The 23,413-nt window shown below is 47.1% G+C and overlaps 1 protein-coding gene across 1 annotated transcript in view; it reads left to right on the top strand.

The window, feature by feature from the left end:
* The first annotated feature begins 2,887 nt into the window (after positions 1 to 2,887).
* AOPEP (aminopeptidase O (putative)) overlaps positions 2,888 to 23,413 on the top strand; it is a 579,895-nt gene continuing 559,369 nt past the window's right edge. The window contains exon 1 of the mRNA XM_063454969.1: positions 2,888 to 2,966. Coding sequence (XP_063311039.1) covers positions 2,964 to 2,966 — 3 coding nt within the window. The 5' untranslated portion in view covers positions 2,888 to 2,963. The remainder of the gene's footprint in view (positions 2,967 to 23,413) is intronic.

Genomic DNA, 23,413 nt, shown 5'->3' with positions numbered 1-23,413 from the left:
CTTTTTATTTTAGTGTTGATTTTATTTATGCACCTGGTTTTTCTGCTCCTCTGGATTTCTCCACTGGGATGTACCATTCCATCTGAACCTTGATGTGCCTATTTGACACTGCAATTCTGTAAGTGCATTTGTGAATAAAGTGTGTCTTTTTTACTTGGATACTCTGCACTATTTTTTTATTTCTTTCTTCCTATGCATGATTCTGATGGTCCACAAGTCCTGAATTCTTCACAGCAGTATATTTGATGTGCCTTCAATCAAACTGTTTTTGTGAGTGCAATCATTTAAACCACAACTATATTATTTTGCAACAATATTGCGCTATGTCCTTCTCTATCATTTCTGTATTGTAGATTGCCATTTTTTTGGGTGTTTTGTTGTTATACACAGAAAGACACCTTGCAACCCTTACACATACAAACACAGATTCACACAATGCATTCCTTACACACATATCAGGACATCCCCTTCAAACTCCACCCCCTGTGAACAAACTCATTGGTGGAACATGAAGGTGGACCCTGGGACCCAGACCTTGAGCTGTGTAAAGGGCCCCCCAAAAATGGAGCTGCTTCCCAGAACATTGATTTTTGTGACCACAGTTACAAACAGCCTCCAGAGAGCCTGTTCTACACCAGACCAGTGGAGCCAGACTGCAGCTAGAGCCCATCATCATCCTCATCTGGTTGTAAGTAGGCAATCTAGCATATTATTCGTGGCACTAATCTCTAATTTACCTCACATTAAAGAAACACTATAGTCCCCAGAACCACTGCAGCTTAATGTAGTGGTTCTGGTGTCTATAGCCTGTCCCTGCAGGCCTTTTAATGTAAACACGGCGGCACTCCAGCACTGGCGTTAGTTAACATGTCAGAAAAATAATTGGAAAGGGTTAGGGGGGCTACTAATAAGGATAGGGGGAGAGGGGTAGGTAGAAAAATTATTTGAAGGGTTTAAGGGGGCTACTAATATGGATGGGAGGAGGGGGGGATGTAGAAAAATTATTGGAAGGGGTAAGGGGAGTACTAATATGAATGGAAGGGGTAGGGTGGGTTCTAATATGCATGGAAGGGGTTAGGGGGTACTAATATGCATGGAAGGGGTTAGGCGGTACTAATATGCATGGAAGGGGTAGGGAGGTTAATATGCGTGGAAGGGGTAGGTGGGGTTCTTTTGTGCATGGAAGGGGTAGGGGTGGTTCTAATATTCATGGGAGGGGTAGGGGTGGTTATAATCAGGAGGATCCCAGCGCTGTATCCGGGTAAGTAAAACCCCTTCCCTGTAGTGACCCTTTAATGTTATTATTTAATCATTTATATAGCGACTGCAAATTCCGTAGCGCTGTACAATGGGATAAACAACTCCTAGTTTACGGAATAAGAATATACCCGGCGAGTAAAAATGCTACCCCCCCCCACAGATTTTTTTGGGTTCCTACGCCCATGGTCCTGTATATATAATATTTTTACATAAGTAAGTCATTTTTATTAATTACAATATGAGGGACCTGCCTGACAACCTAGGCATAAGGTCCAGAGAATGTGGTTCGCAAGCTCCCTCCCTCCCTGACACTGCCCCCTGTCACCCCCTCCCTCAGCCCCTTGTCACCCCCTCACTTTGCCCCCTGTCACCCCCTCACTAAGCCCACTTTTCACCCCCTCCCTCAGCCCCCTGTCACCCCCTCACTCTGCTCCCTGTGACCCCCTCCCTCCCTGACACTGCCACCTGTCACCCTTCACTCTGGCCCTTGTCACTCCCTCACTCTGGCCCTTGTCACCCCCTCCTTCCCTCACTCTGTCACCCCCTCACTCAGCCCCTTGTCACCCCCTGCTTCCCTCACTCTGTCCCCTGTCAACCCCTCACTGAGCCCCCTGTCACCCCCTCCTTCCCTCACTCTGTCACCGCCTCACTCAGCCCCCTGTCACCCCCTCCTTCCCCCACTCTGTCCCCTGTCACCCTCTCACTCTGCCTCTTGTCACCCCCTGCTTCCCTCACTTTGTCCCGTCAACCCCTCACTAAGCCCCCTGTCACCCCCTCCTTCCCTCACTCTGTCCCCTGTAACCCACTCACTGAGCCCCCTGTCACCCCCTACTTACCTCACGCTGTCCCCTGTCACCCCGTCACTAAGTCCCAGTCACCCCCTCATTCAGCCCCCTGTTACCCCCACTTCCCTCACTCTGTCTCCTGTCACCCCTTCACTGAGCCCCATGTCGCCCCCTCCTTCCCTCACTCTGTCTCCTGTCAGCCCTTCACTGAGCCCCCTGTCGCCCCCTCCTTCCCTCACTCTGTCCCCTGTCACCCCCTCACCTAGCCCTCTGTCACCCCTCCTTCCCTCACTCTGTCACCCCCTCACTAAGCCCCCTGTCACCCCCTCACTCAGCCCCTTGTCACCCCCTACTTCCCTCACTCTGTCCCCTGTCAGCCCCTAACTAAGCCCCCTGTCACCCCCTTACTCAGCCCCCTGTCACTCCCTCACTCAGCCCCCTGTCACCCACTACTTCCCTCACTCTGTCCCCTGTCACCCCCTCACTAAGCCCCCTGTCACTCCCTCACTCAGCCCCCTGTCACCCACTACTTCCCTCACTCTGGCCCCTGTCACCCCTTCACTAACTAACTGTCTTACTAACTAAAAGGATTGCCTTTGATGTGAGAGTATGAAACAAGCAGTAAGTAATAATTCTCTTGAAATTAGAATATGTGATAAAATTACTTAAGGCTATTGTGAAAACATATTTTTTAAAGTTTTTTTCGTCTGACAGTTTTCATATACATTCTGCTCTTTCTGTGTTTTTGATAATGGTGAAAGTGCTGAAGTCAATTTCAGAGCAAGTGTGGAATCTGCTCCCGTGAAATGGTTGCTATCTGTGCTGTGGGATAAAAAGCCAGAAGTTGTGTTTATAGCTGCATGTGTTTCCTGGATCAGTCTGTTTCAGTGCTAGCAGCAGCAGCAGCAGGCATGCTCTATGGTCGGTGAGTGTGGGGATGTATACAGTATCACTTGCATGCTCTGCAGCTGCCTTGTACGATGTGTCCAGTGAGCACTGTCTGTAGTACTGTAACTAGGCAACAATATTATCAGTGATACACAAACTCCTTTTATTGTTTCTTAGGATAAGAATGCACGTTAAAGTGCACACAATACATATTTAAATAGAAGAGGGGGTATACCCTGCTTGCAATAAATGGACTGTCCATGTTTTATATTGATTTCCTTTAAATCTGATTTCACCTTTTGCTAGGATTGTTTTAAAAAAAAAAAAAAAAGTAATCTGAAGTATCAATAACAAGATAGTGCTGTACAGTTACTTTATGTATATAGGCTCAATGTTGGTATACGAATAAAGATATTTTGTTAAAAAAACTTTCATACACTGAGGAGTTTAGTCACTAAATTATGAATTGTAACAAATTCAATTCTGAATGGCAAAACTGTGATTAGAATAGCCAACTAGTGACTATACCAGAGTTGGAGAATTTCTCCAGATCAGCTACTTTGCCTAAATATTTTCATTGCAATTTTTGATTTGCTACAATTTCGAGTTCAGTTAAAGGAAATCTCTAGTCACCAGAACCACTACAATTACAGTTGCGTATAACCTGTTTTTGCAGGCTTAGAAGTGTAAATGCTGCCTTTTACACTTCACACTTAGCAGTGTTTACACTGCTGTCTATGATCACATATATTGTCTGTCATTCAGAAGTTCAGCAGAAGGACTTCCTGAGTTCGGTGCTGCAAAGATTGCAGGACCAATGTTAAGCGTCTCCAGGATCAGTTTTCAATATTGTTATGTTAGTCCAAAATTCGATAAAACTAAACTTATGGTAGCGAAAGCAAATTCAGGTGCCATTATTCCTATTATTCCAAAAGATGCTAAATGTGGGTGCTGTTTACGAGAGAGCTCCCAAATTTGGTATCCTTAAATATAATAATCCCACATATATGTATCAGGTTAGGGAGCTATCTACTAAATTCTAAATTTTGCTCAATCAGTTGCTTAGTAGATAATTCAATAAGTTGGTACTATTAATTATGACAATTCCACATACCAAATTAGGAAGTTATCTTCTCAAAAGCTGAAAGAGCAAAGTTAAGAAAAAGCCCTTTTTCTTAAAGGGACACTATTGTCACCAGAACAACTACAGCTTAATGCAGTTGTTCTGGTGAGTATAGTCAGTCCCGGCAGACAGTTTGCTGTAAACTCTGTCTTTGCAGTGAAAAGGCAGTGATTACATTGCTCCCTAGGTAAGTGACACTGCAAAGGTAATTATTGCATTTTTTAAGAAACTGCAATAATTATCATTCAGGGTTAACTCCTCTAGTGGCTATACATGGAGACGTCAAGTGTTACGCAAAACCTAGCGTCATGGAAATACCACTGTGAGCGCGACCATTGAGGAGCGAAGGTGCACCCAAGCCAGAACATTGGTGCTGGGCCCAGGTAAGTGACAGAAGGGGTTTTAACCCCTTCTGCACCACAAGGGAGGTGTGCTTGACAGAGGTAGAAGTTTTGCTGGCAATATAGTTTCCCTTTAATGCCTCTTCAGTGCGTCTTTCCCTAAATGTCTCAACTGTAATTCAGAGTTTAGTGAATAAACATCTGAGGGAATGTAGTTGCATTCATGAGGGTGCAGCAAAATGGATTGTTGCCTAGGGCGCTGCTGTCCTAAAGATAGCGTGAACTCCAGTCCGTGTGAATGTTGTGGAGTCCCAGGAGTGACTCTGTCTGGACCACCAAATCCCGGCCAAGCATAAGTCCAAGACTACCGCCGAGACTAGGAGCTCCAGACCGTTGATGTGGAGCCAGGCTTCGTCCTCCGACTAACATCCCCCTGTAGTGACACACCGTTGCAATGGGCACCCCAGCCGTGGAGACTCGCGTCTGATTCCATGGTGAACTCAGGTTCGGAACTGAAGATGGCCTTGCCATTCCAAGCAGAGAGGTTGTGGATCCACCAAGTCAATTTGTCTCATGTCTCAGTGTCCAGAAAGACCATGTCCAAGTAGGAGGCGCCGTTGCGGAGGTGTGCGATCTTCAGTCGCTGAAGGGCACGGTAATGAAGAGGAACCGGGAACACCGCTTGGTTTGAGGATGCCAGCAGGCCAATGATACGTGCCAGATGGCGATGATTTTGTGAAGGTGCCGAAGAGAGTCCAAGAGGAAGACATGTAAAGCGACAAGTGTCGTCCTTTCAAATGAAACGCAATAAGTCTCTGGACGTCTCGGCCACTGAGACCGTCAAGTACCCATCCTTCAGATCCAGTTTCACCATCCAGTCATCGTGAAGGAGTAGATCCTGCAGAAGGTCGATGCCCTCCATCTTGAAGTGGCAATAGCGCACCAAGGCATTGAGGGGACAGAGATTAATAACGGGGGGCTTCTGCTCGCTTTTCTTTCCCACCAAGAAAATGTTGCTGAGGACCCCGGCAGGGGACGTGGGTGCCAGTTCAATTGCCCCTTTCTCATAAAGGACCAACAATTCTATGTCTATCAACTCGCGATCTCGTAGGGAAAATGAGATCGGGCAAGGTGGAGGGATGTGGCAAGGAGTACTAACCAACTCTATGTGGAAACCCCAAATGGTGGCCAGAACCTAAATATCGGAGGTGATGGCTGACCAAGCTGGGAAAAAATTACGGAGTCTGCCCCCTACACAAACCTGAGAAGAAAATTAGGTAGATGTAAGCTTACCGTAAGGGCATCTGGAACCAGAGTTCCCTCTGGACCGCCATAGTCTTCCACGTGAAGGGAAGAAGGGGAACCGGCCTCTCGCCTCCTGATAGGGGGGTCGCTGGGTATAGGAGCCTCATCCCGAGCCACGGGTGTTGTAGTAGTTACGGCCGGACAGACGACCCCTGAATCTGCCGTCCCTAGTAGAGACCCGCCCCTGAAGGGCGGTAAAAGCCGCAACAAAATGACCCAAGTCTTTTATAAAGTAGTCCCCAAACAAGAGTCCTTGGACATCCTTGCCCGCCTTGGTGAGATTGTCCAGTTTTTGCTCTATTTTAACCCCTTAACACCGCAGCCAAATGTACAAGTTGTGAACAGAACAAAACGTAAACAAAACCTGGCATTTGCGCTATATGTCTGTCCAACCGTAATTCACCTCTTTCATATTAAATGTACCCCCCCTTATTATATATCATTTTATTCAGGGGAAACAGGGCTTTCATTTAACATCAAATATTTAGGTATTGAACATAATTTAAAAAAATATATATATAATAAAAAATATATTAAAAAATGGGGGACCGCCGAGCAGCACAGACGTGGGCACCACGAGCTCCTGCCTGACGGGCCGAATTTGGGGCAAAATCAACGGCTACATAGACCGCAGACTCACCGGGTTGTGCTACCCATGCTGGGAATGCACCCCGGAACCGAAAGACACCCCTCTGAAACCCGTCGGGGCCGGGAAGGCGAAACGCCGAGTGCGGCCTACTAAAGTTGGAGCTGGGGAGAGACGGCCGCTCAACCCGACTCCAGACACACCAAGCGACTTTACAGGGCTCCTACTCCCCCCCCCCTCTGGACCGGTGGGGGTTATCCCGGTCCCCACTGGGAGAACGGACTGTGGCACCAATCATTACCTCAGCTGTCTGAACACTGTAGACAACGCAAGGCACCCCGACCTCACAAAATGGCGGAGGCCGTACCACAGTCGCAGCAACCTCCCGCACGAGCACTTGAGCTACCCCCAGACAACCTTGAAACCAGACTGGACACCTTATTCCAGGCATTTTGGGACAAACTGCAGACCCGTGCCACAGCCGAACAACCCAACCGGTGTACAGAACGGGAGGCGGGTGATTCCCCTCCGGGTAACCTACGCCGCATATCGCCTTATCGCACCAGCGACAGCCCACCCGGGCAGATAGCCAACAGAGGCCTGGCCTCGGGACATCGTCCACACAGGGAGAAGGACGCACGCCGCAGGCGGCGGATGCCACCGCGATTCTCTAACTGCCCCTTAAGGGGCCAGGACCGGGCCGCTCGTGGATACAGAGTCCGTGGACAGAAGGTGTCGGCTATCGCAACATCCTGGGGCAGGAGGATAGCCCCCCGCACCCATTGCTCACCGGTTAAGCCCGGCAACCAATCTCTGCAGCTGACAACCTGTCAAGCTACCCATCCCCTCCGGCAGAAAACGCCTCACAGCACAGTCTCCCTGCAACAGCCAAGCAGGCGGAATACCACCCGGCATGACCGCAGCTCCCCACGACCCCTCATACAGTTACAACGGGGGATGGACCTGATCCGCATGACCGCCGGGGACGACGGACCAAAGACACTCACCCTTCTGCAGTCCCGGAGCTGGAAGAGAGCCATGATACGGCACACTGCGGTAGTCAATCGATGGGACTCCCCTATACCTACATCGCCCCTACCGCTACTGGGGATCGGATGACTGGGCACCTACACCCTCTCCCGGAGCTTCTCTTAACTCACAGAAGACACCGTGCGAAGAGACATGCCAGATAAGAGACTCCCCCTTTTCTGTAGAGGAAATTCTAGCTCATTTTGTTTGTTTTGTTGCCTATAATTTTGCCCCTACTGGTTGCGCAATTTGCTGTGCCTAGGCCTGAACCCAGTGGTATAATATTCCCTATGCATGATAGACATCCACAGCATCAGCCTGTCTATCAGCCTAACACTGTAAATCCTTATAAAACGTGTGATACTAACATAATCCACACTCTGACCAAGCATGTATACAGCATAGTTGTACACGTACAGTTGAAGCTATAATGTTAAAGCTATAATGTTAAAACAGCTTATCACACTATAATCTGCTTTTTGAACCTAAACAACGTAAACCAATACTGTATATTTCCTTACCAAAAAAATGTGCAAGTTCTACTGTTTACCCTTATGTTTTAAATGTGTAAATTACGCGAGAGGAATGCCTTTGGGGTACCTCTTAAGCATTTGTTAATAACGTACGCACTACAAAAATAAAGAATTTAAAAAAAAAAAAAAAATGGGAGAAAAAAATATTTTTTTTATTTTTTTTAGTTCTATGTGACATTTTAACTGTGGATGTCAAAATACTGTTTGCTTTTACTGCAATACAATACACATATTTGTATTCAGCGATGTCTCACGTGTAAAACAGTACCCCCTATGTACAGGTTTTATGGTGTTTTGGGAAGTTACAGGGTCAAATATAGCGTGTTACATTTGAAATTGAAATTCGCCAGATTGGTTACGTTGCCTTTGGGACTGTATAGTAGCCCAGGAATTAAATTTACACCCATAATGGCATACCATTTGCAATAGTAGACAACCCAAGGTATTGCAAATGGGGTATGTCCAGTCTTTTTTAGTAGCCATTTGGTCACAAACACTGGCCAAAGTTAGCGTTAGTATTTGTTTGTGTGTGAAAAATGCAAAAAACGCCAATTTTGGCCAGTGTTTGTGACTAAGTGGCTACTAAAAAAGTCTGGACAAACCCCATTTGCAATACCTTGGGTTGTCTACTATTGCAAATGGTATGCCATCATAGGGGTAATTTTCATTCTTGGGCTACCATAGGGTCACAAAGGCAACGTAAGCAATCTGGCGAATTTTAATGTGAAAAAAATGAAACACAAGCCTTATATTTGACGCTGTAACTTTTGAAAACACCATAAAACCTGTACATGTGGGGTACTGTTGTACTCGGGAGACTTCGCTCAACACAAATATTTGTATTTCAAAACAGTAAAAAGTATTTCAGCAATAATATCGTCCGTGTAAGTGCTGTTTGTGCGTGAAAAATGCAGAAAACGTCACTTTTACTGGCGATATCATCGTTGTAATACATTTTACTGTTTTGAAACACTAATATCTGTGTTCAGCAAAGTCTCCCGAGTAAAACAGTACCCCCCATGTACAGGTTTTATGGTGTCTTGGAAAGTTATAGGGTTAAATATAGTGCTAGCAAATTAAATTCCCTATACTTTCGGCATGGGTTGTCAGGCAGGTCCCGCTAATTGTAATTAATTAGGATACCTAATTATGTAAAATTATTACATAAATATATGTGTAGAATTAATATATGTATATATATACATATGTGTATATATACGTATATATATATATAATTTTTTTTAATATTTTTATTTTTATATAGGTAGATATATAGTGATATATACGTATATATTTATGTATATAGATATATATATTATGATATATATATTATTTTGTTCTACGTGTATTTTGATATAAATATATATATTAATATCACAATACAGTTAGAACGAAATAACACATCTATATATTTTTTAATTATTTATTTTTAAATATTTTTCTAATTTTATTTTTTTACGTATTTACATATATATTTTTTTTATATTATATATAAATATATATATAACAATAATTATATATATATTTAATCAGTATCAGTCTACGTGTAATTTGATATTAATATATATATATATATTAATATTTAAATACACGTCGTGTATGTGTAAATGTGTGTGTGTGTGTGTATGTGTGTATATATATATATACTTAGATCATATATACATAATATGTATGATCTAAGTATATTTTATTTGTAACTGTAATTTTTTTTATTTCTTTTTTTAACTAATATTTTATTTTTATTACAGGACAGGGGGCAATGACAGTGTCAGCCAGTGATTTCACATCACTGGCTGACACACAGGATCAGTGATCACAGTGACTGCCTGTCACTGTGATCACCTCCTGCAGATTGGGTAATTGACCACAGGGGGGAGTGCCTGGGTGGTACAAGCACTCCCCCCTTCCAATCTGCAGGGTTATCATTGTGCCAGTTACATGTGTCAGCCAATAGGCTGACACATGTAACACTGATCGCAGTGTAACACTGATCGCAGCCTGTCACTGCGATCTCAGACTTAGCAGATCGCGGTCACTGACCCCAGGGGGACTGCCTGGGGGGCCAGGTAAGTCCCCCGACCGCGATCTGCAGAAGGGGAAAGCCGCCGGCCGCATGTGTCAGCCGATTTGAAATCGGCTGACACATGCTGAATACTGGTCGCAGTGACAGCCTGTCACTGCGATCAGAGACTGCAGATCGCGGTCACCGGCCACAGGGGGGGTTGCCTGGGGGGCCAGGCATCCCCCCCGACCGCGATCTGCAGCGGGCGATTAGCGCCGGCCACGTGGGCGGCCATTATGGCGAGGACGTACTATTACGCCCGCCGGCGTTTAGAGCCGGTTCCTGCAGGGCGTAATAGTACGTCCTCCGGATTTAAGGGGTTAAAGAGAATGGCTTTACGCCGTTCTATAGACAGGGAGGTATTAGCACTGCCCGCAATGCAGATAACCCTCAGCACCCAGCCACGGAGTTCTTCCGGGTCAACCTGTCTGTTCTCAGCTCTGGCATCTTCTGCCAGGTCAAAGAGCTTAGCCAAGGGACAAAACACGTCCATATACTGATCTTGGCACAACTTTAGTGCTGAATCCAAACCCTTACGAGGATTCCATCCCAATTTGGTAAGGAATTTTTAGGGTCAACAACCGGGGTCTCACAGACTTAATTGTGCACTAAAGCTGTGGGCATTCAGCCCTGAGCTTACTCCGGACCGCCTTGCTGAAGGGGTGCCTTACCCAATTCTCCAGGTAGCGTGCCACATGGTCCGCTGGGAGCCACTCAGCCGATCTTTGGTGATGGATATCATCCTGGTCGAACATAGTTTCTCCATACGGATCCAGGAGAGTGGAGCCCACTGTAGCTGGAGAGTAACTTCAAGAACCACTCACTGCCACCCCTGACTCAGCGGATGTCAAAAGGTCAAGGCCCTGCCCATAGGATTAATCATCAGTCACTCAAGGACTCAGCACCAGCCTCCTAGCAAGACCCGCTTTCTGAGTTGGAGTTGCTCTCAGGTTGTGCTGTAGCACATTTCCATCACTGCGCCCATTCTGCCTGGCGTGGAAAGGCTCTTTTGCGTGATGCAGACACGCTATCATGGGTGACCTCAGGTTCACCAGTCATAGGGGTTCTGGAGGCAGAGGGAGTTAAGTACCTTGATTTGTCAGTAGCCTTCTTGGGTGCGTCCCCTGAAGGGTCTGAATCAGAAGGCGGCTGGTGCGTTGGTGGACCCGAACTTTCTGCGTCCAGTGGGTGCGAGAGTAAGGCCTGGGAGATGGTCTGAGAGAAGGCAGAGAACAAAGAGCCCATAACTGTCATAATGGCGTCAGTGACTGAGCGTTGCAGCGCCAGGGACTGAGCCTCATCAGGGTGAGACATAGAGCCAACTACTGATGGAGGGGAGCTAGAAACAGAAGAGGGGTTACCCAGGCATTAAGGCTTATCCATCTCACCAGGGGACGGGGGGCAGACAGGCACTATAGGCTTGGGCATCTTGCAATGTGAGACCCACAAAAAACAAGCACAATACTAGACCCTTTTACAAAAAAAAACTACAGCTGTAGACAAAATAATAATACAGGCTAGTAGGGGTTAATCACCCAAACAAGAGAAGGAGAGAGAGGGGAGCTCACCAGGGCCCAGACCAGCAGACAGGGTAGATACAAGGCAAAGACAGAGACAGGACGGGTAAAATCAGAAAATGGATACCGCAAGACTTGCGAGACTCGCAGCAAAAAATCCTGCAAATGCGTCCAATTCGCATACTGAAACTTGGTGAACAGGCCGAATTTGTTGAAAAAAACTAGTGAATGGCCATTCGCGACAAAACCTGCCGAACAAGAAACCATTCAAGGAAAAAATAGTCAAACGAGATCGTTTGAGGGAAAACTGCAGAACAATACCATTTGTGGCCAAACTCCTGAATGGCACAAATTCATGGCAACATTTAGGCGAAAGGCCCAAGTCTGTCACGTAACAGCCAAACAGAAGGCGGGAAAAAACAGATGTAAAACAGCGCCAGGAAGAAGGGTGAGACCCAAGAAAGACAGAGAAAAAAAGGGAAAATAAGAAAAATAAAGGAGACAAGGGGAGGCAAACCCCAAAGGACAGGAGCAACACGGCAAAGTCAAAAGAGAGGGGAGAAACACATGCAAGAAAACCACAGAGGATGGTCTGGAACTCTGGGCTCAAATGTAAATAGCATTAACCAAAAACCATGTAAAGTAGTTTAATAAAGTACATGTGGGAAAAAAAAGTGAGCTCTATGATGCAGACTTTGTAAGGGAATAACCCTTGGTAATAGGTATTTAATTGAAGTTAGAACTTTGCCTACAGAGATATACCAAAAAATAAATAAATAATGAAATGTAAAACTTGTTTTTATTGTTGTATTTAAAAGAGGGATATATATATAAGTATCACACAGTGAAAGGAAGGTTCTATCGTGCAGATTATATATAATGGGTAGACCCTAAAGGAAAAAGAAAGGAAAAAATGTGTGTGTGTGTTGTTCCTATGTCCCAGTTTACAACCGTTGTACTGTCAGTCAGCCAAACTAATAGTGGAGATTAGCAACAAATGTGTCTCAAAGTTGCTACTTTCAAAACATGCAAAATGTAGCAAGGGAAAATATACAATCAGGGATAGTGACAGAAACAACTGGTTGAACTAGAGTATCATCAGGAAAAATATATTTTAGTCCATAAGGTATTCTGCTGAATGTTATAGATCAGTTTCATCAGAGTACTCAACTGTGCCTTTGTGGGCATCTAATTGGTAGCAGGTACTGATAATGTAGCCTATGTGTCTGTCTGTCTTTGGAGTAAATGAATATTAATGTTGTGCCTTCACTGGCACCTATTAACTGTTGATTATAAGTGTCAGTACTATTATGCTACCCTAAGTACAAAATCCATGCCTAAAGACAAGATAGCTCGAGGTTTAACATAGGGATTTTATCGTGAGTACTAAGCTGTGCCTTCATGGGCACCTAATATAAAGTCCTGCCAAGCCTTAGTATCTAGCTATCCAAGGGCTAAAGAGTTCCTAAGCTGTGCCTTCATGGGCACATATTCGCTGTGATTTCCGATATTATACACTATCTGCTATCCTAGAGTTAGATTTATCAGATAAAGGCAATGTAGCTCCAAACGTAGGTAAGGTAATCCTAATCAGGTAATACTGACTCAGAAACAGAGTGGCTGTACTCAGATCTTCTATCAAAATCATCCACTAAAGCAGTAAAGTGCCGTCGAGGGGGAGATTACTGTGTAGAGGAAGCCGACATATGTGAGCTTCTGAGCTGAGCCCCGACGTGCGTTTCGCCAGGCAGGCTCTTCAGGGGGGATTAAAAGAAGGTGGACTCCTGAGTGATTTTTATATCCGGACAGGTGGTTCCGATCGGTTAACCCCTTAATGACCAATTAGTGTATTCACACGGGACTGACAGTTTCGAACACCAATAGTGATGCTCAAGGGGTAGACACAATGGTATGATCCCATTTGCATATTAGTTTTTCCAGCTAACCAATACAAAAACAGTCTGTGCGGACCCAGCGGCAAAAAAATGGCGAGAGAGAAAGGGGGCGGGAGGTTGAAGATAAGACCCCTTAATTATACATCAGAAAAGTGCTGGAGACAGTTACTCGTTATAATACACGAATGTATATGCAATGAACCCCAGATTTTGGGAGGTATTCAGCAGAATGATTACAACACCATTAATTTATTTTGGATTCATAAATACACGATTAAGATTGTTTAACCCCTTAAGGACCAAGCTTCTGGAATAAAAGGGAATCATGACGTGTCACACACGTCATGTGTCCTTAAGGGGTTAAATGTTCGAGGAAATAAATCCTATTTTTTATTATTGTTTAAAGCCAGTGTGAGGGATACCCCAGAATTTTTGTAAAAAATAATAAGTGACACGTTAGACTCAATAAACTCTCTGTCAGAATGGAGAATAAGATGTCCATATGGATATTTAGAAATGGAGTTGGTCATGGGGATGGAATAAATAGATTTCTTAAGTGTCTGTTTTAATGTAGTGGAAAGAATTATATATTTAATTCTCGTATTATTGAATGTATATAATGCGCTAGTGTTGTGGTTATTGTGCTAGTGTTGGAATTTATCTGTGAATAAATGAGGCATAATTAAATTCCTCATTAAGCCCCAAGGGGGCTATGGTTTTGAATTTGAAGATCCATTTAGCTTCTTTTTGAAGGAGACCTTCACCTTTTCTGGAGTACGGTTGTAACTTTTCGATCGCTTGAAAAGTGAGATGAGACATATTAGAATTGTGAAAATTGGTGATATGTCTTGCTACAGGGGTGGGATTATTTACATTAGTGATTGAGTGGATATGCTGGAGTATCCTTCTTCTAAATTGTTTGAAAGTTTCCCCGATATATTGTTTCCCACAACTGCATGTAATTAAATAGATTACTTTAGTAGTTCCACAGTTAACAAAGGCATTAGTGTAAATCTCGAAGTTGTTTTGGTTGGACACTGTAATTTTTGATGTTTTGATATATTGACAAGCTTTACAGTGTCCACATCTGTATGTGCCTTTTGTCTGGATTAGCCAAGTGGGATCTTGTTTTTTGGGCGGCAGGTAACTATGTACAAGTAGATCCTTGATATTTTTAGCTCTCCGTGCATGAGTGATGGAAAATTGGGTAAAGTTTCCTGTAGTACACTGTTACGTTTGCCTCCAGGCTGGCTGGAAGTTGGACCGTAGAAAGGATGCTCCTAGTGCTCACCAAAGGACCATCAGCACCGCAGACACCATAAACACTGCAGACTCCACGAACCACCGCTGCTGGGCTGGTATCTTCCTTCTGCAGAGCGAAGCAGGATCAGGCACAAGAGCTCTAACAAGAGCTCAGTAGCTAAGGGAGTATGCAGAGCATAGCAATCCATGTAGTGATTATAGCTGTCCCCTACAAACATGAGTCGAGGCTGCAAGTTAGAGGGTTAAGTAATTCTGTTTAATTGGCACCAAAGGGCCTTCTTTTATAGAGGTCTTACACATACAGGACCGCCCACAGGGTTTTGCAGAACAACCAATAAACACATAACATACAGTAAAAACACACCCATCAATAACACACAAATCCTCCCCTCTGCCTGTGATATAATTACTGAACACAATGGGTTAAAGTAATTATCACAGGCAGGAAAAATACACTTTTTATACATACACTGTAACTTTAAAAATATACGTCCAATCTTCATAAATTACACATTCAGAATCAGCATACTTTAAATATAAACATAACCAAAAATCATACAAATTCCTCCAGTGGATAAAAAGTTAGCTGGAAGTCCTCTATGACCGACTGCAAGCACATTTTCCTGTCCAAAACAGTTCCATAGATTTGGGGTGTGAGGCCGGTCAATTTTATGCAGAAAAATGAGTAAGTCCCATTCGAATGCACGAACGAGGCCGTTCGTGAATTTAGCTTAGTATAGCAGTGAGTTCAAACTGCCGAACGGGACTTCAGCGGTGTTAGTCTAAATGTGTAGCCGATTTCAGTTCCATGAATTTGGCTACACATACCGCTGACCTCGTTCGAATGAACAAAGATAGCCGCCGCCACGTGTTGGTTTGCACGAACTGCGGCCACCCAGCGGTCGGCAATTTACCTACAGCAGGCTCCCAGCCTGGGAGGTAAATTGCCTGCACACTTTCACTTCTGTGTGGTCCACCTGCGTGGTACTTGGTTCAGTAAGCCCCATTTACTGAACCAAGTGTAAAAATGCCATGAATAAAGTATTTTAGGGGACTGGGGACACAGTCTTAAAGGGGCATTGTTCCACAAAGTCTCAATATGTCCCCAGACGGTTCTTAAAGGGCCAACAGCAACATAATAAAAATCCATCATGCCCAAATACACCTCAGGTCCATAGTCATGAGGAAGGAGGCGGGCAATTAGGCTTCTCCATAATACAGGGAAGCAGGGCAATTTGTCACTTAAAGAGACAGTTACAAAAGGCATTTTGTAACATACACTATTAAGTGTTAGTATTGGCCAGTTGGTTTTCATGATGTCAGTCATGTGGTTCCAACCTGAATCATAGGTGGCAATACATCTGATTGGTTGTTGGTCAGATTTTTGTTTCTTAGCTCTCAAAGTCTCTGACCTATTTTGTAGGCATGCTTGTTTAAGTACTGTATTTGGGTATCCCAAGGCTTTAACTCTCGAGCGTAGATTGTTGCATTCTACAAGAAAAGTGTTGTTTTCTGAGTAGTTTCTACGTGCTCTCAGATATTGCCCGTATGGGATGAAGGCTTTTAGTTTGTGGGGGTGGTGGCTTTGCCAGTGTAGGAGGCTTTGTAGAAGTGGATTTTCTGTGTAGTTGAGTGTGAATTGCTCGATCTTCTCCTAGCAGTATTTTCAAATCGAGAAAGATCATTTCAGTTGATGTTCAAAGTATGCACTAGTTGTTCAAACTTGTCCATAGAAGCAGAATATCGTCTATGTATCTGTACCACTTTAAGATAAACTGGCGATATTGTTGGTATTATAGAGCCTCAACAATACATTGTTCCCACCACCCTAGGAATAGATTGGCATAGCTGGGTCATGCCCATAGCTGTGCCCGTTAGCTGTAAATAATATTTCCCATTAAAGATGAAATAATTGTGAGAGAGAATAAAAAGAAGTACAGCTTGTATGAAATATTTTTTTAAACCACTGTAGGTGGTGGTATCTAAAAAGTATCTACAGGCGTGAATTACTTTACTGTGTGGCATATTGCTGTAGAGTGATACCACATCAAGGATTCCTAAGAGTGTGTATGGGGGGACTTGAAGTTCATCAAGTACAATCAGAGTATCATTTGTATCCTGTAAATATGATGGAAGAGTTCTGGGTTTTTCCATTAGACATTTATTTTCAGAGATTATAGGTCTTCCTGGGGGGTCCCTAATATCTTTGTGAACTTTCGGGAGACCGTAAAAAGTTGGTATGGTTGGATTGGAATTAGGTAGAAGAAACTTGAATTCTTGTTGGGAGATGATTTTGTCATCACATTCTTTGTTGAGTATTTCTTTAAGTTCTTGAAGGAATGCTGTTGTGGGGTCGGAGTCAAGAGTTTGGTAACAGTTTGAATCGTTTAAATGTGTCATGCACATTTGAATGTATAATATCCTTTGCCCATTCGACTTATCCCATGTTGGTGTAGGTACAAAAAATAGACCTTTGTTTAAAAGTTCGAATGGTCAAAGGATATGAATCCAAGAAAATCCAAGAAAATTAGCCCTAGAAGTGATACACAAGAAAAAAGATCTCCAAATAGCTGATAAGTCTAACTCTAGGATAGCAGATAGTGTATAATATCGGAAATCACAGCGAATAGGTGCCCTTGAAGGCACAGCTTGGGAACTCTAACCCTTGGACAGCTAGATAAGAAAGCTTGGCAGTCAGAACTTTATATTAGGTGCCCATGAAGGCATAGCTTAGTACTCTCGATAGAATTCCTATGTTAAACCTCGAGCTATCTTGTCTTTACTTTAACTTTTAAACATTTAGATTGTCAGTCTTGACGTGCTATAAATTAGGTGCACACAAAGGCATAGTTTAGTACTCTCAACAGAATTACCTAGTTACACCTCGAGGTATCTTGTCTTTAGGCATGGATATGCTACCCAATAGGCTGACACATGTAACACTGATCGCAGTGACAGGCTGTCACTGCGATCAGAGTGCTTTGAGATCGCAGTGACAGCCTGTCACTGCGATCAGACTTCGCAGATCGCGGTCACTGACCCCAGGGGGACTGCCTGGGGGGCCAGGTAAGTCCCCCGACCGCGATCTGCAGAAGGGGAAAGCCGCCGGCCGCATGTGTCAGCCGATTTGAAATCGGCTGACACATGCTTAATACTGGTCGCAGTGACAGCCTGTCACTGCGATCAGAGACTGCAGATCGCGGTCACCGGCCACAGGGGGTGTTGCCTGGGGGGCCAGGCATCCCCCCCGACCGCGATCTGCAGCGGGCGATTAGCGCCGGCCACGTGGGCGGCCATTCTGGCGAGGACGTAATATTACGCCCGCCGGCGTTTAGAGCCGGTTCCTGCAGGACGTAATATTACGTCCTCCGGACTTAAGGGGTTAAATATAACAATAAAAACACGGGGGGCGTGGCCTGAAAGCGCATGGAGTAGGTCGCACGAGACTCGAGCTCCTAGGCCCCAACCCGCAAAAGCCTCTTTACATAGCGAAATTTGTTCAAATTATGGGGAGAACTAAACGCCCAGCCACCCCAGGCCTGACCCCGACTACACAGCCCAGGCGACAACCAGGCCCGATGGACGATTTCGTATCCGCACCCCGCGACCTCCACGGTACCCGCGACCGCGGCAGCCCGACGCCTACCTCCCCCGGCACTGAGAGCAGGGCAAGCTCGACGCCAGATCTCAGGGAAGCAGGGTCACTCACCCAAATCTCGGCGGAACTGGCTGCCATCTCCACGGCCATGCTCACCCGCAGGGACAAGGCCGAAATGGTGACGGAACTTCGGGCGGCCATCAGGGAGGAGGTGGCCGCGGTGAGGAGCGACCTCGTGGCCCTAGAACAGCGGGTAGACGATCTTGAGGTCGACCGTATGCAAGCTGAGCAACACCGCCATGCGACAGAGCTGGCGGCCACGAGACAGGGCAATCTTATCCTGGATCTCAGGAGACAGGTGGAGGATCTTGAAAATAGAGGACGCCGAAACAACATCCGTATCCGAGGCATCCCAGAAACGGACGGTGAGAACCCACAAGAACTACTAACAAACCTGTTCTCCCAGCTCCTAGGTGCTGAAGCTCCCCCAGACTATGGCATTGAGCGAGCGCACCGAGCCCTGCGCACCCCTAGGCGAGATGGCCTACCCAGGGACGTGATATGCTGCCTCCGCTCTTTCCCGCTCAAAGAATCTCTCATGAGAGCAGCCAGAACACAGCATGACCTCTCGTTCATGGATAGCAGGGTGTCGCTGTACCAAGACCTCTCCACACTAACACTGGATGCCCGTAGAGCCCTGAGGCCAGTTACACGCCTCCTTCAGGAGAAACGGATCCTATACAAATGGGGGTTCCCGTTTAGCTTGCAGGCGAAGACAGAAAACCGCTGGCATACCATCCGCTGGCCCAATGATATACCGCATTTTCTACGGGCAACTGGCCTCCCAAACGTCGCCGTTCCGAACTGGATATTCGAAGGCCCTCCAGCAAGAGCATCAGGCCCTAACGAGCCCAACCACAACTTCCAGGAGACACAAGGCCGGGCAACGCAGCGGCTTAGAGGCGGTCCGGTGGGCCCAGAAGAATAGAAACAACCATTGACCCATGACCCGCCCGCAGGGACACCGACCCGACCCACGACCACACAACAACTGCACGAGACTCCGGTGGTATGTACATACTTTTTGTTCACATGCACTCAGAGCACCCACACTGGCACCGCACGTTACCGGGCCTCGGTGCTATGAGACCAGGATGCGATAAGACACAATGGGCCACACAGACCTCATCCAGACACACGGGGTGCAGGGGTAAGGGACTTGTACAGAGACACCAGGCGAATACCCTAACTGTTACACCAGCCGGTTCGAACTGAGCCCAGATAGAGGCATTGAGGGCCAAGGGGACAGCAAACACAGACCTGGCATATACCTGGGGAAACATATTTGTTTGGGAGGGGGACGGGAGGTTGACCGGGCTGGGACAGGCAACTAGTTTTGGGTGGCGGGACTGGGGGAAGGGGCCTCACACCCAACGCGGCCTGACCGGCCAGACTGCGAACATACACAGGCCAACAACGAGGGGACTGATCGGGTGGGAGGGAGAAAGGAATTTATTCGCATGCTGAAATGTTTTGTTACACGAATTGCACTAAGGGTTACTACCTAGGAAAGGCATTGATAACCGTGCACTGGCCACGGACCGATCCAGCGTACTGAAGGCGCACCTCGCGCGCAGCGGCCGTATCCACCCGACCGGTCTCCACAAAAGGCGGCGGGGGGGTCGGTTGGGGCGACCGAGGGGCGCACTGGGAAGCAATGTGGGAAATGGCGGGTGGGGATTTACTTCTGATGTGTATTTACTATTTATTGTATAGAACAGATCGAAGCCGCACAGAGACACTTCACGATGTTGCAGGCTACATTGTACGGCCTACAATGTTGCACGACGCTACTTTAGCAAGGGTCGAAGGTTGAAAACAACAGGTAGTTGTTAGAAAGCCCCAACATGAGTGGCGCACCTCGCCCGCAGCAGCCGACGCCACCCGGCCGTTCCTCCGAGGAGCGGGGGATGGCGGGCTGGGGCGACCGGGGGGCGATAGGGTAGCAGCAGGGTGGAAGTTGGTTATTTATTGCTATTGTTGCACCGTATAACTGCTATGAAACTCGCAAAACACGCCACGGCAACACGCCACAGCAGCGTGGCGACACGTTTAAAAGTAGCACGCCCCTGTAGACTTAGCCCAGCCTAAACAGTAATGTCGCACATGTATGGTGGCACATCTCCTCCTGCGCCAAAGGGCAGTGCTAGCCGGCAGCATACCGGCAGACCGTACACATAGTGGGCACCTCCCCGCCCGCACCAGCCGATACCACACGACCGCCTGACGGTGAAATCTAGGGGGCGGAAGATGGGTCGGGTGGAGCGACTGGGAAGAGGCCGGGGATATGGTGGAAGAACTGCCAGTGGGACGGGGTTAGTGATTAATTGCCTATGACATAGGTATCGCGCTGACGGCGCGGCCATAACTCCCGGACACATTGCAACGGCGCGCGACCATACCCAATCATGCAAAGAACCACCCACCCACTGTGCACCAACTTGAGTTAGGACGCAACCCACACGAGACAGGAAGCGCACCAAAGGCTTCACCCTATCCCTAAAACACCAGTCATGCAGATGCGGCAATTACCCGCTTTATGCGGCCACCCGCATTAGGCGACATCTGATGAAGACACATCGGAATCATGTCCCCCCCCCCCCCCCCGACTACGCGTGCTTTGCCCCCCCCCCCCCCCCCCCCCCCCCCGGGCCCCACTGTTACCGCCCCCCAACCAGACCGTACCCGACTGACGAGGGGGAGGTCACGGAAAATACAATAAGGAAACAGACAGAGCTCAAACCCCCTCCTGAATCCCACCCACCTGAAGGGAAATACATAAACCCCAGTCTGACCGGGCCCTTCCCCCCTTCCCCCCCGGGCAGGGCGACCCCACGCAACACCCCCCAGCAGACGAATGCAACACTAACCCCACCTTGACACACCACAGCCGGGAATAGGAACATGTCCCGCGGGTTGGGAGCCAAATGGAGGCAGAGGCACAAACACTCACAACAGTACCTACTTTATTGTGACGGACAGCCATTTGGCACCCCACGCAACAGATCTCCCTTGTAGATAAGAGAGGGGTTCACTGGACAAAAGACAATAATACCCAGCTGAACATACACACCCACTCCGAGATCGTAATTGCTTGTAAATTACACCTACCCATTTCAACCTCCCCCCCCACCTTTTATTTCTCAATTCTAGCCCTTATCCAATCGTCCCCTTACTAGTTATCTCCCAACCTATTTCTGGCCTCGGGCCGCGTCTCCACCCCCCCCCTGTGCGAACATAATGGACCTCAGACCGGCAAGTCTTAAGTACTGGACCAATAATGTCCGCGGTCTAAACTCCCCTGAACGCAGGGCACACCTGCTGAGAAGATTGTGGTCGGAGAGGGTGAGCATAGCGTTCCTGCAGGAGACGCACCTCAAGGGCGCGGAGGCCCCGAAACTTGGGAACAATCGCTTCCCCCAATCTTACTACTCGAACCACCCAGACGCGAAGAAGGCCGGCGTTGCGATTCTTATCTCCCAAACGGTTCCATTCCACTGCACGGCGCAACAAGCAGACCCGGGAGGAAGGTTCCTGTTTATCAAGGGCACCATAGCTGACCACGCGTACACATTTGCTACTCTCTATAGCCCTAACAAAAAACAACATACGTTCCTGAGCAGGACGGTGGCCAAGCTAGAAAAGTTCAGGGAGGGACTTCTCGTGATGGCAGGGGATCTTAACACTCCGTTAGACCCCAGCATAGACACCTCAAGGGGAAACGGCACGCTCCCCGCGCACTGTATCAGAGCTACACTGCACTCACTTCGCAGGCTAGGTCTGGTAGATTGCTGGAGAGCAATACACCCAGATGACCGGGACTACTCTTACTACTCAGCTGTACACAATCTTTACAGTCGTATAGATTACATTTTTATTTCTCAAAGCTATTTGGCAACCCTATTAGAATCGCAAATAGGACTGATTGATCACACGGATCACGCCCCAGTAAGTGCCATTACGACTTCCCCGCTCTGGAAGCCGGGCGAACGCCAATGGAAGTTAAATGAAAGCATGCTGAACGACACTGGATTTGTCGAAAAAGCTGCCCTCACGCTCCAACGCTACTTTGACACGAACGACACACCTGACGTTGACCCACTGATTTTGTGGGAGGCTCATAAGTGTGTCATACGCGGACATTTCATATCTGAATGCACCCGACTCAAGAGAGACAGGACAAAACACACGTCCGATCTAATTGCACGCATTGCCGCACTGGAACAGACACACAAACACACACTGGATGATGCCACATACCTACAACTCACGGAGACACGTAGGGAGCTGAGTGACATCCTAACGAAGGGTCTCCACCTCACCTTCCGGAAGTCAGCCCGATTTTATTACGAACACTTGAACAAAAGTGGGCGCCTGCTAGCCAAAATGCTGAAGGAAAAACGTCTAAGGCAACAGATCCATATGATACGAAACAAGAACCAAGTCGTCACTAGACTCCCAGTGGGCATCCAGGAAGCCTTCCGCGACTACTACACCGACCTCTACGATCAAACCCAAAACAGGGAAGGCACGGCGGCCTTACGCCAACGGAAAACCATTGCGGACTATCTGAATCAACACGTTGCCCGTAAGATACCCCCCGAACTGGCCACCGCACTGGAACAGCCCCTGACACTGGAAGAGCTGACAGCGGCCTTGAAGCAATCTAAACCCCACAAGGCGCCAGGCCCGGATGGTCTCCCGCTTACGTATATCACTACCTTTAAAGATATCCTACTCCCTAGGATCCTGAGGGGGCTCAACTCCCTAAGCTCGGGCGGGCAATTCCCCGCCGACACTCTCGCCGCAACAGTGACAGTCATCCCAAAGGTAGGCAAGGACCCGGCCTGTTGCTCCAGCTATCGGCCGATCTCACTCCTCAATGCTGATTTAAAGCTCTTTGCAAAGACGCTAGCTCTTCGGCTCATGCAGACCCTCCCGGACCTGGTCCATCCGGACCAGGTGGGTTTTATACCAGGCCGCGAAGCAAGGGACAATACCATCAGAGCCCTCAACATCATACACCACGCGCGCCATACTGGGAGGAAGGTGATACTTCTGTCCACCGATGCCGAAAAGGCTTTTGACAGGGTGGACTGGATATATCTAGCAGAAGTCCTCCGTCACATGGGCTTTGGCCCTACCCTGCGGACCTGGATCGCGGCGCT

The sequence above is a fragment of the Pelobates fuscus genome, chromosome 5 (assembly GCF_036172605.1).
Source record: "Pelobates fuscus isolate aPelFus1 chromosome 5, aPelFus1.pri, whole genome shotgun sequence".
Taxonomy (NCBI): Eukaryota; Metazoa; Chordata; class Amphibia; order Anura; family Pelobatidae; genus Pelobates; species Pelobates fuscus.
The sequence above is the reverse complement of the archived record's forward strand: the minus strand, read 5'-3'. Positions and strand labels throughout refer to the sequence as shown.